At 35.4% G+C, this 14,101-nt stretch overlaps 1 protein-coding gene across 1 annotated transcript in view; it reads right to left on the bottom strand.

Annotated features, from left to right (window-relative positions):
* Positions 1–12,581, bottom strand: part of LOC114759119 (disease resistance protein RPH8A-like) — a 76,466-nt gene extending 63,885 nt beyond the window's left edge. Inside the window, exons 1-4 of the mRNA XM_028948208.1 lie at positions 12,400–12,581; positions 12,182–12,272; positions 11,850–11,939; positions 11,647–11,748 (exon numbers count right to left, since the gene is read on the bottom strand). Coding sequence (XP_028804041.1) covers positions 11,647–11,748; positions 11,850–11,939; positions 12,182–12,272; positions 12,400–12,581 — 465 coding nt within the window. The remainder of the gene's footprint in view (positions 1–11,646; positions 11,749–11,849; positions 11,940–12,181; positions 12,273–12,399) is intronic.
* Positions 12,582–14,101: the final 1,520 nt, after the last annotated feature.

Genomic DNA, 14,101 nt, shown 5'->3' with positions numbered 1-14,101 from the left:
TATATTAAAAATCAGGTAGTATTAAAAATTAGAAAGCATGCAGAGTTAACTAGACCCAATATTCATGATAAATTACTAGTCTGAAAACCATATGATAAAATGAAGTCGAATTTTGGAGATGTGCACCTGATAATCACATTTCCAGTCAAGATCTTCTCCATCTGAACCTTACATATCCCATTTGACTTTGTGACACAATCATTTTGGGTTCCAGAAGACCCTAAAATTGCAATGCACGATAGAAGCAAAATGATACACACACCATACTTTCAAAAAATCCAGACGTAGTCCTATATATAATACAAGATTGTGAGGTAAGGGATCCTCCTATATGTATAGAACAAGAGCCATGAAATGAAGGGAGGAGCCTCTCAGGCATCCAATGCCAAAAGTATGACCCTTCTTATTGTTATAGTCATCAACACAGCCTTTAACCACAATTCAATATATATTCGTCATCGTCCTCTTCATCTTCATATATTCATATTCCTCTTTCTCTTTCTCTTTCTCTTTCTCTTTCTGTTCCACTTCCTCTTCCTGAATATCAATTTTACGTAAGCCTTAGTAGTCACAACCATATCAGGCAAAAAAGAGATCAACAATTCCAGTGACAAAATGGCCTACACTATCTAGCTAATTAGGACTCAGTTGTCAGCATAAATCCAAACGACATTATTTAAAAACATGAAATACTGTTGGCGGCAGCACCTGCAAAATAAATAATTAATCCGAGTCACGTCCTAAGGACGCTGTCCTTAAGAGCTATTCCGCAACCACCGGTAGATAAGGATGCGGCACTCCCCAGGATTAAACGGATCCTTCCTGTATAACAGGGTGAACAGAACAGCAGAAGATAGTAGTAAACTCAGCAAGTAAGAGAGCACACAAGAGGGGGAAGAGAGGAGCTCAAAACTCTAGAGCTGTGTGTTATGAACCTTAGACCAAAGCACCCTTTTATAGGCCTCCATGATCTGAATATTGATTGCCTCTTAAAGCTAATCAAATTTCAGTTTTAAACGTTGCATATTAAATGATTTAAGCGTATGATCTGAAACGTTGGAGGCAAAGAGATAAAGCTTCCTTTTTTTTTAATTTCATAATCATTGTTTAATATACCAAAACGCACCAACACTACAACATTTCAGGCGTTGCTCCGTTTTGAAATTCATGGCCATCATTTAATACATTAAAACATGGTTTAAGGCACCTGGATATCAAGCGTTTCAAGGCGTTGGATAATCATAGAAAATTTCCGTTGAATAATTTAAATGCTTCAGCATTAAAGGATTTTAATGGGCCACTTTTAAATCTTGTAATGCATTGGAAATCCATTTAAAACTCTTCTACATTTGATTTTCCTATTCATATGATAATAATAAGAAAATCTGTCCATGATTAATGCTCAATTTATTTTCATCTTCCCACATTCCCAATTAATGTAGGATCCTTTCTTTGACACACCCAAAAAATATTACAACAATCCCCCACATGTGTCAAAGAAAATACCATTAGCTGAGTTACACACATGAGTACAATCATTGTATCTGGTGGTCCTTTGAACTTAAAACCAGACCTAGACCAATAATACTTAGCACACAGAGGTGCCGGTGGTTCTTATGAACTTAAAACCAACATCTCTAGGTGTGTACTAGAGGTATTAATAGTCAGACTGTACCCCCACATTTCTGCTGTTAACGGCGTTTTTGCGCGTTAAAACGGCCATGCGCGTGCCTGGTGCATAACGAATGCTCTAGAGATTTTGCCACGATCTCATAGGAGCGGCCCCACTCCACATTCGTAGAGGTGATTTCATTAAGTGTGCCTGCAATGAGCACACCGTCCTGTGAGACTATGAAATCATTAAGAGCTTCCGCTCAGCCTCACCAAAATGCATTCTAGCACTTTCTCACACACCATAGGAAGGGACTACTAGTTTATTTAGTGCTAGCAGAACTAACAGACAACTTGTTCTTACCCATTGAACCTTCTTCATGGGATCACCAATCACAAAGGTTGGGTTGCCATCGCTGTTAATTTCAAATTGGCTTCAGTCCCATTCCCCTGATGTTTCATAAATTTGTTTCCTCCTAGAGGTTTTGTTAACGGATCCGCTAGGTTCACTTCTGACCTCACATAATCGATTGAGATTACTCCATCTTTTAGCAGCTGCCTTATAATATTATGTCTCAATCGAATATGTCTACTTTTACCATTAAAGGTTTTATTTTTAGCCGTAGCTATCGCTGATTGGCTATCACAATGTAAAGACACTGATGGTGTTGGTTTTTCACCCAATGGAATATTCGCTAAGAAGTTTTTCAACCACTCAGCCTCAGAACCAGCCAACTCCATTGCAATAAACTCAGAATCCCTTGAGGATTTTGTTAGTATAGTTTGTTTGGCTGACTTCCATGTTACTGCACCACCACCAAGGTTGAAAATATAGCCACTAGTGGATTTTGTCTCATCTGAGTCTGAAACCCAGCTAGCATCACTGTATCCTTCTAATACAGCGGGAAATCCACTATATAGTATACCATAATTCATGGTACCTCTCAAGTAACTCAATACCCTCAACAGAGCCTCCCAATGCTTACTGCTTGGGCAATGAGTATATCTGCTCAACCTACACACAGCATAAGCTATGTCCGGCCTGGTATAGTTCATTAAATGCAACAGACTCCCAATGATCTGTGCATATCTAGATTGAGCAACTGGATCTCCTTCATGTTTTGTTAAATGCATATTGGAATCATAAGGAGTGCTAACAGGAGAAACATCATAGTGTTCGAACTTTCTCAAGATTTTCTCAACGTAGTGCTCTTGAGAAAGCAGAATACCATATTCATTCCTTATGATTTTAACGCCCAATATAACCTTTGCTTCACCCAGATCTTTCATATCAAAATTTGAAGCAAGAAAACATTTTGTCTCACGCACAACATTCATGCTAGTACCAAAAATAAGCATGTCATCCACATATAAGCAAATAATCACACAATCACCATTTACAAGTTTTGTATAAACACAACGTTCTACCTCAACAGTAGAGAAGCCACCACTCAACAAAACTTGGTCTAGCTTTTCATGCCATTGTTTAGGCGCTTGTTTCAAACCATATAAAGACTTAACAAGTTTGCAAACTTTATTTTCTTGTCCAGGAACTACACACCCCTCAGGTTGGGTCATGTAAATTTCTTCTTCTAAATCACCATTTAAAAAGGCTGTTTTAACATCCATTTGGTGAATAAAAAGTTTGTGGATCGAAGCTAAAGCAATCAGGATTCTAACAGAAGAAATTCTAGTCACAGGAGAAAATGTATCAAAATAGTCAATGTTTTCTTTTTGAGTAAAACCTTTGGCTACCAGTCTAGCCTTATATTTATCAATTGATCCATCTGGAAAATATTTTTTCCTAAAAACCCATTTGCACCCAATAGGTTTTGCTCCTGGAGGCAAGTCAACCAAAACCCAAGTTTTATTTTGATTTAAAGAATCTATTTCAGCTTTAATAGCTTCTTTCCAAAACTGAGAATCCGGAGAAGAAATAGCTTCATGAAAATTTTTTGGATCACCTTCTACTAAATAAGTATAAAAATCATCTCCAAAAGATGTTTCTTTTCTTTGTCTTTTACTTCTCCTTAAATTCTCACTCAAACTATCATTTGAAGTTTTTTCCAAAGAAGAGTTTTCAACTCTTTTAGGGACACGCCCAACTTTCAAAGGAAATATATGTTCAAAAAATTCTGCATCTTTTGTTTCAACAATCGTATTAGGATCCAAAATATCACTTTTCAAAACTAGAAAACGATAAGCAGCACTTTTTTGAGCGTAACCAATAAACATGCAATCAGAAGTTTTAGAACCAATCTTTCTCTTTTTAGAATCAGGTAATAAAACTTTTGCAAGACACCCCCACACTTTTAAATATTTGAGGTTAGGCACAAATCCTTTCCATAATTCATAAGGTGTCTTTTTAGTTTTTCTATGGGGTATTCTATTTTGTAAAAAACAAGCAAACAACAAGGCTTCACCCCACAAGTTATCAGGTGCAGCAGAACTCACAAGCAGAGCATTCATCATTTCTTTTAAAGTTCTATTTTTCCTTTCTGCTATACCATTAGATTCAGGTGAATAAGGAGGAGTAACTTCATGGATTATACCCTCTTTTTCACAAAAATCATTTAATAATAAATATTCTCCTCCTCTGTCTGACCTAACTCGTTTAATCTTTTTATTCAGTTGATTTTCTACTTCTGCTTTATACAAAAGAAACATTTCAAAAGCTTCATCTTTATTTCTCAATAAATATACTTTAGTATATCTTGAAAAATCATCAATAAAAGTGATATAATATCTTTTGCCTCCTCTAGTTTGAACTTGTTTTAAATCCCCTAAGTCAGTATGAATTAAAGATAACAATTCAGTTTCTCTCTGAGTAGAAAAGTGTGGCTTCTTAGTTAATTTAGTTTTTGCACAAACTTCACATTTGTTAAAATCATTACTTTTAATTCCATGAATTAACCCAAGATTTTGTAATCTCTTTATATATGATTTATGAGCATGTCCTAATCTAGCATGCCATATGTCAAAAGAATCAATCAAGTAAGCAGAAGAAGATGCATTTTCATTAATTTCAGCAACACTTAAAACAAACAGACCCTGATTACAATATCCTTTCCCAATGAGAACATTGTTCTTAGTCATGACAACCTTGTCAGACTCAAACGACACTCTAACCCCAGCTTTCCCAAGCAGCGCCACAGAGACTAAGTTTGCCCTAACATCTGGGACATACAGCACATCATTCAGCGCCAAGGTTTTTCCTGATGTGAGTTTCAGCACCACTTTTCCCTTTCCTTGAACCTTGGCAGTTTGGGAGTTAGCGAGGTAGATGTGGTCTTCCCCTTCTTCAAAGGAGGTAAACATCTCTTTATTTGCACAGATGTGCTTAGTGGCTCCTGAGTCCACTACCCATTTCTTCACATCAGTCACAATGAGGGCTTGAGAGACCACTGCAGCTATGACTTCATCATCATTGCCATCATCTCCTTCAACCAAATTCACATTTGGCTTAGGAGGATTATCACCCTTTTGAGTAGCCCTTTTTCTACATTGCGCTGCATAGTGCCCTGGCTTTCCACAGACAAAACAATTGCCTTTCTTTTTGAATTTGGGGTTAGAGTCCTTGGATTTGTAATCAGATTTCTTATTCTTATTATTTTTGTTTTTGGGATCATACCTCTTGGAGCACGGTTTCGATTCCACCAAGTTTGCTTTGGGAGCTATTTCCTTTCCCTTTGCGGCTTGTATGGCCTTTCTGTTTGTGTCTTCAATTATTATGTGGGTAATAAGATCTGACAGGGACAACTGCTTCTGTTTGTGCTTTAACTGCTGTTTGTAGTCACTCCATGTTTCTGGCAGCTTCTCGATCAGTATGCCAGCTACGAACTCATCTGGCAGGTTAATCTTCTCAGCACGCAGCTCCTCCAACAACTTGTGGTACTCGTTGATTTGCAGCTTGATGTCTTTCTCTTCGGTCATCTCCCATTTGTAGAAGTTCCCCACTACAAATTTCTGCTTCCCAGCATCCTCAGCAGTGTACTTGAGGATAAGAGATTCCCATATTTTGTGTGCTTCTTTATAGACACAGTACACATCGAACAAATCGTTAGATAAAGTGCTGATAAGAGTGTGTCTGCAAACCTTATTGGCATGTGTCCAGATATCTTTCTGGGCTTGATCAACATCTGGGGTTGGTTCGGACTGAGTAAGAGTAGCAGCTACTCCATGCATGTCAAGGACAGAGTAAACTCGCTCCTGCCACCGCCTGAAATTCCTTCCATCAAAAGTCTCTATTTTTGAAGTGTCAGGGAACGGCCTAGGAATAGGAACTGCTGTTGGAACAACAGTGACTGAGGCAGCATCATGGTTATTCTGAGCAGTAGTGTTGCAGGGTTGTTCCATGATGTGAATAGCTCTTAAGATTGTTGGCAGCAGCACCTGCAAAATAAATAATTAATCCGAGTCACGTCCTAAGGACGCTGTCCTTAAGAGCTATTCCGCAACCACCGGTAGATAAGGATGCGGCACTCCCCAGGATTAAACGGATCCTTCCTGTATAACAGGGTGAACAGAACAGCAGAAGATAGTAGTAAACTCAGCAAGTAAGAGAGCACACAAGAGGGGGAAGAGAGGAGCTCAAAACTCTAGAGCTGTGTGTTCTGAACCTTAGACCAAAGCACCCTTTTATAGGCCTCCATGATCTGAATATTGATTGCCTCTTAAAGCTAATCAAATTTCAGTTTTAAACGTTGCATATTAAATGATTTAAGCGTATGATCTGAAACGTTGGAGGCAAAGAGATAAAGCTTCCTTTTTTTTTTATTTCATAATCATTGTTTAATATACCAAAACGCACCAACACTACAACATTTCAGGCGTTGCTCCGTTTTGAAATTCATGGCCATCATTTAATACATTAAAACATGGTTTAAGGCACCTGGATATCAAGCGTTTCAAGGCGTTGGATAATCATAGAAAATTTCCGTTGAATAATTTAAATGCTTCAGCATTAAAGGATTTTAATGGGCCACTTTTAAATCTTGTAATGCATTGGAAATCCATTTAAAACTTTTCTACATTTGATTTTCCTATTCATAATGATAATAATAAGAAAATCTGTCCATGATTAATGCTCAATTTATTTTCATCTTCCCACATTCCCAATTAATGTAGGATCCTTTCTTTGACACACCCAAAAAATATTACAACAAATACTTGTACAACAATTGGTCTGTGTAACATCCCCATTTTAATTCAGGACAGTCATCTAAGGTTCAGAGTAGCTTAGTTGTGTTCTTCATTGATGTATAGAAGCACGTGGGATTGTGAATGAAGGGGATATATATATATATATATATATATATATATATATATATTATGTAGAGAGAGAGAGATTGTTGAGGAAAAGACCATTTGGGGTCCGTCCGTTTGCTGACACAGATTGAACGCAGCACATTCGGATGCGAACGTCAACAAAAAGAGGATATGATTTCTTCAATCATGTTCTTGGCAAAAAATGACTCTGGCTGAGTGTTTTAAATTGATGAAAATGATCGATACGAAGGAGAGGAAAGAAAAGATATTTTGGAGAAAAGCAGTTTTCCTCTGATAGGGCTTGATAAAACCCAAGATTGGTGTTCTAATTTGATTTTCCACTCTTCTACCTTAGATTGGGATTTTGAGATACTTGAAACTAGGGTTTATGAATGGTTTGAATTCGATTCTAAGGAGTTTATACCTGTTAATTTGTGTTTAATTAAATGAATCAATAGGAGTTGATTACTAGTATTTAATTAGTTTAATTTTGATCTGTTGCATAACTATGATGATTTCACCATTAAAATGGAGGAAGAAGGCCAAAAAAAAAAAAGGAGAACCCTTAAGAGTTTTTGTCTCATATTTTTGGACCAGATCTAAGTGGATTTTTAATGCTAAAACCAAAACCCAAAAAAATAGACCCAACACCAACATTCATAAGAAATTATTAGCACGACAACCATAAAGCATACATACATATATAAACAGCAAAAGTATTAACACTATCAAAAAATAAATAGCAAAATTAATAGATCTTTCATTTTCTCGATGCGTCAATGAATGCTGAGGACATAAATTTAATCAAGGAATCGTCAACTTTCATCATTGCGAAAATGAAGTGCTAGACTTAAAGTCAAACAACAGAGTGAAATAAGGGCAAACATGGAGTAATTGAAAAGCCAAATTTAATTTGATATAAATTCATGTCAGACGATTTTTAAAAATTAAAATGGAGAAAAATAAAGCAAACATAGACAATAGCAATGCTCATATACGTATATTATGAAGATAAATAATGAGATGATATCCATATTATAATAAAAAAGAAAGTCAAATCTTGGAGGACATTTGCACCTGACTATCATATTTCCAAAAGAGTAGGCTTTCCGAAGATGTCTCCTCCCAAGAATGTCTCCCCTGTTTCCCTTTGCTTTTGAAGCTTATATCCTTCTTTGATCTCTCTATATGAGGGGGGCTTAGTTTCCCACAATAGCAGGCCTCAAAACATTGGAGAGAAGGACAGAGCATGGTCCCTCTGAATACAAAAGTTAATTTTGGTAGAAATTTCAGTCTCAACGATCTCACTTTGGGAAGAGTGATAGTAGGGTTAAAAGTGTTACCGCTATTCTCTCTAATTATTTCTTCCATCGACGCACAATCTGCAACAAAAATAGTCTCTAGGTTTTGGAGCTGTGCTAATAATTCTGACGTCATCAGAATCGTCATTTCGTTACATCCCCAAATATAGAGCTCTCTGAGATAAAGGAACAGGCTATCCAAGGACAAAGGAAGTGGCATCACTATATGTGTCAAGTTTTCCAGCCCATGAAGGTACAACCTTTCAACTAACATGACAGAGGCGCAAAATGAGCAAGTGGGAGCGCCACAGAACAAGTACTCCAGCTCATGGCATGCACTTATTTCGAACCGTTCAATTTTTGGTAAATTATTATTATTTTTTTGGACCAATAAAGCACGGCAAAGGCAAGTTGTCCTTGTCAAATGGTCACACTTGCTTATAATCAACTCTTTGACGTCTCCTGGAAGTACCGCTACTCTATTTGCCCAATCAATACCAGATAAAAACACCCTTTTCAAGTGGCAGGCTTCTTCATCAAATAAATCATCACAAGGTGGTATGATTGAACTTAGATAATAACCATTGAGTCCGCGATCTTCATCTAGGAAACTTATAACAAAGTCATTAAACTTTTCAATATCACAAAAAGTGACTGATATAACTTTCAGCTTTCTCAAACCTCGTAGATCCATTGACGTTGAGTGGTACCTCATCAACAGAGACAGTAGATTGGTCAATTCGGATATTGTTGATGATGAGATTGTGAACCCACCTTTACCTTCTAGATTCAACAATTCAAGATTGACCAACAATTCCAAGCCACAAGGTTCTTCACTGATTGCAGTATATGAAAGGTCCAATTCTATTAAACGCCGCAGTTTTGCTAATGAAGGGACATACTCCAATTCTCCACATTGTGACAGTAACAATGCAATGAGACATTCCAAGTCAGATACAGATTTGGGCAAATGCCCAATGCTTGTCCGATATAAATCAAGTATTTTAAGGGCAGGCATGTTAATGAAAAAATCATCTGGAATCCATTTGAGATAAAAATTAGAATTTAAAAGTAATGTAGAAAGTTTAGAGCACTTGGGAGATGCGTCATCAAAAATATCCGGTACGTTGATTCCACTTAGAAAAACATTCTGCAAATTTTCATTCCATTTTCCATTCTCTGACAATCCTATTAAATTCATACCATGTTTTGTCATGATTTTTTCAGTCTTCTTTGCAATAGTGAGAGCCATGACCTGAAGTAAAGTGTGCACTCTGCATGTCCCATTCTTTTTCAACAACAAACTGCTATTTTTTAACTTTTGCCACATGGCATAACCTTCATTATATCGCATCGTGAAGCTCTTTGTCCCATCTGTCCATTCCCCATAGAAAAATCTTTTCATAAAAGGCTTAGTAACAATATCCAATACAGTCCCCTTAACACTCAATGCACAGTACAAAAAAAACCTTTGCAATTTATTGTTTAAGAAAGAATAACTAGATTTCAATACCTGAAATACCCTCTCATCCATATGATATTGCCCGTCACCCATGTTTTGAAGGCATTCCAACAAATGATCCCATTCTCTTATGTGCTCTTTTCCCTTCATGCTTCTTGCTATCATAACAATTGCAAGGGGCAAACCCTCACATTGTTCTGCCACCGCCCTTGCTTTAGTCTCCACCCCAATCGGTTGTATTTGATGGACTCCAAGAGTCTTTGTAAACAAATCAAAACCATCTTTTTTGCCTAGAGGTTCTACTTCTATTATGTTCTTCATGCAATTCATACTTTGGCACACTTCCCACAATCGAGTTGTCAAAATCAATTTAATCCCATTATTTGAAACTGGAAATCCAACCTCTTCTAAATAGATAGGATTCCAAACATCATCTAAAATAAGGACACATCTAGTTATGTGGTTGAATGCATGCAATAATTTCCCTGATATCCTTTTGACATCACACTCATCAGATATGTCTAAATTAATTGATCTTGCAATGACTTTTTGCAACTTATAAATGCTATTATCATATTGTGACACGGTAACCCAAATAATATGCTCGAAGTCATCACCAGCTTCTTCTAAAAGTTTGTTATGCACATGAGTTGCTAAAGCTGTTTTCCCTGCTCCGCCCATTCCCCATATCCCAATAGCTGACACCTCATCTTCTGTTATCCATTTCCTTGTTTGTTCAGTATACCTTTGAAACTCTACTCCCACTAAATCAATTCTCGGCAACAAATAACCTCTAGAACATTCTAGCAATAAGAATAAGAATAATCTATTAGCATGAGTTCACAAAAGGAATTATAGATTTCAAATGCAGGAAGTAAGAAGAACAAAATAGAAATAAATTCAATATATTGCATTTAGATATCCTTTACCATGTCTTGAAAACAAATTAATAATCATCTAGCATGATGTGATCATAGCTGTTACTTCAGGAGAAATTACAAAAAATGTATAAATAATTTGACAAATCACTTCTCAAAAAGGGTATATGTAGTTTAAGTTGAAGCATATACCTGTTTTCAAACGAACATTTTTTCTCTTCACTATATTTTCAGAATAATTCAATTCCATGTATGCCCCTCTTCTTCCAACATCTTCAACCCACTTTCTTTTAGTTCCACGTAAATCTAAATCTTCTTCACTATGGGCTTTTGCATAACTTCTTGCTGCTTCATCATATAGTCTTTCTTTTTCATTATTCAGGTTACTCTTGAGTAACTTTAAAGCCAAATCCAACCTTTCTTTATCACTGTCAAACTGAAATTTGTCCATACGTATTATTTATATGATAGAGTGTTCATAGATTCATGTGCATGTGTGTGTATAAGAGCATTTAGCAAAACTAAGTTGCAAGTGACCATACCTGAAATAAGGGATTTTGCTTCACATAATGATCTGATTGTTGCATATAATTAATAACAAATATACCACAATCATGTCTACATATTGAAAAAAAATATGACATGGTCAATATGCATACTTGTTTTAATAAAGACTATAATTTAAAAACAAATCATAAACTCACCCATTACGCTGTAATAAGATATTGCTCGCCATTCTCCTATCAAATTTCGTGAACATAACATTTCCGAAGAGGTTATCCATGGCAAGAAGCTACACAAAAAAGATTCATTCTAAAGAATTAAAAGATCAATCTATTACTTGCATGTACATCACGTATAGCTTTGTAATACTTGCCAGTTTCTCTGTTGTTTGGTGGCGTTCAATTTTATCCATAAATCGATCATATAGAGAATCCCATATTTCAACTTCCTGATTCTTCATATGAACAATATATAGATAATAATGTCCACATGAATTTTTCTCAACATGAACGGGAATAAATATCTGTGAGAGGCATGTGATCAAACAAATCAAATTGATATACAACCAAAAAGCGTAATCATTATGAGAAATGAAACATAAAACTAGATTGAAAGATAATACCTTCTCACAATCTACCAAGTCCCACATGTAGTTGTCTATCATATTATGCCGTCCAACAAAGTCAAGGAAGGAACTCACATCACCACTATTGAGTGCTACATTCTATAACAAAGAATCCGTAATTAAATATTCTTGTCAATTAAATTGTCTTTGATTCAAGAACTAACAAATATCATCCAATTGAAAAGAGAATAAGAAATCACCGAAAACATCACTGGAAGATACCAATTCGAAACTTTACTTTTGTTTCTCCTTTCATTGTCAGTGAAGATATCAGCAAAAATATCTATTACCTAAGAAAATAGGAAAATTAAACACTATCATATAGCGAACTCCTTGCTCAATAATAACAAAATAGAATAAAAATAGGGTTAATGTACAAATTTATCCCGAAAGTTTAAAACTGTAGCAATATTTCCTCCTATCATTAAAAATATTAACAGCCAACATTACTGTATGGGGCAATATTGCTACGATTATAAACTTTCGGGACAAATTTACACTTTAACCCATAAAAGTATAAGTAAATACTGACCCATGAATCCAAATGAGCCCGTGGTCTAAGTGTGGTCAATTGAGACTGATACAGAAAAGAACGATGCGACGAAAAAATTTCACATCTATCACTAAAGAACATACAGGGTGAATGATTTAAATAGGCTTCACATTAGAAAAACTACATATTACTACTACTCACACATAAAAACACCAATTATATATATATATATATAGTTGTAAGCATATGAATCTAACCTTAAACGCTCAAAAACATATTGTATCAACTGTGAGTCAGGTTCATCCACAACATTATTGGGAACACAAAAAGGGCCGACCTTAATCATCTCTTGATGCATAGCTTCTGAGTCGTTTTGAACTTGCTGGGGAGCCTTCATCCCTTCCCACATTGTTTTGGGGGACATGTAACAATCAAGCATTCTTTCGTTGATGAGTTTGTTATGATCTCTCTGTCCTATTTTGAGTATAATTAATGAGTACATTAATTAGTTGCCAAAGTAACAGTACAAATTCAAACTTTCTAAACTACGAGTTAATTAATAGTAGGCTACTAGTTAAATTAACTCTCATATAGTTCATATGAGTCATGCCTCACTCCAATATATGATAAAAACTGAGGAATATCTTATTTATTAGAATTAACATACACTAGTCATCACAATCCACAATTTATATAATCCAGAAAACACACGTGTGGGGTGGGAAAAAAAAAATCCAAAGAAAACACGTGCTGATATTTAGGCGAAGAAATATTAAAAAATAACAAAATTATTGACACTCCTTTTCTGATAAACTAATTTCACACAATAGTAATTACTGTTTAATTTCATTTATATTCACGTTGGAAAGGATAACAAAATATACTTGTGTTATTTATACTCGAAAATGATATTTCAGTCTCTCTTAAGGAGATTACTGCACTTTATTTCTTAGTAGAAATTAAAAACCAAAATATGCACCAAAAGAAATTAAAAATCGGATTACTAACAATACCCTTTCAAGGTGTGCCAACATACTACTTCTCTTCTCTAATTCTTAATATAAGACCCAATTAACTAATTTAAGAGGATTAAAAAAAACTAAATAAATTACTTTAAAATATTTATATTTATCACTTTCTTCAAATTAATTTGTATAACTCATAAACTACTACCTTTGATGATCAGTATAAAAGCTAGATAACTAATTTGGAAATATTAAAAAACTAGATAAATTGGTTATCTATCATAAATATATGATGACCGCTCTAAATTATCCTCTCCAATCATATGTATTGAATGATTAGAATTATTCCGAGAATCTTTTGCAATCAATAAGGATATTTTAGACGAAGATGAGAGACAAATTGAATTGATATCTTATAAACAAATAGAATCTTTAACTAACTCTAGTGCGAACCAAAAAAATCATCAAAAATATGTTATAATTAAGTCATTGACTTAGCTTCTTTAGCCTTCCTAAATCAGTCAATAAGATAGTATACATCATTATTCATTCAAATTAAAATAATATTATCTCGTACCTTGTGAATGAAAGAGATCCTCTTTCAGGCTGGTGTCTTTGTTGGAAAGAGGAGTAGTACAAGGTCGTATACCCTTACCCTTAATTTGATAAATATGAGATTTGATTCGATTCGTACTTGCTGCAAATTCAAATCCACAGCGATTGCACTTTACTTTCTTCTCCCCTTCCAATACAGTGACGTGTTTCCACGCTTCAACATCCTTAGGCCTTCCACCAGCTGATCCTTCTTTCCCCATTATTCCTTACAAGAAGAAATGAATATCTGACTGGTTTGAAGATAGATATGGAATATGGATGCCCTAAACAAAGCAAAACTATATAGCAGAAACAAGAACCGAGCAGCGTAAATAAAGAGAGAAATTAAAGAAGTTACCTGCATCAGGTTTTTGGAAGATCTGAGATGGATGATTTGAAG

Source organism: Neltuma alba, unplaced genomic scaffold (assembly GCF_004799145.2).
Source record: "Neltuma alba isolate B1F8T4 unplaced genomic scaffold, ASM479914v2 tig00010789_pilon, whole genome shotgun sequence".
Taxonomy (NCBI): Eukaryota; Viridiplantae; Streptophyta; class Magnoliopsida; order Fabales; family Fabaceae; genus Neltuma; species Neltuma alba.
The sequence above is the reverse complement of the archived record's forward strand: the minus strand, read 5'-3'. Positions and strand labels throughout refer to the sequence as shown.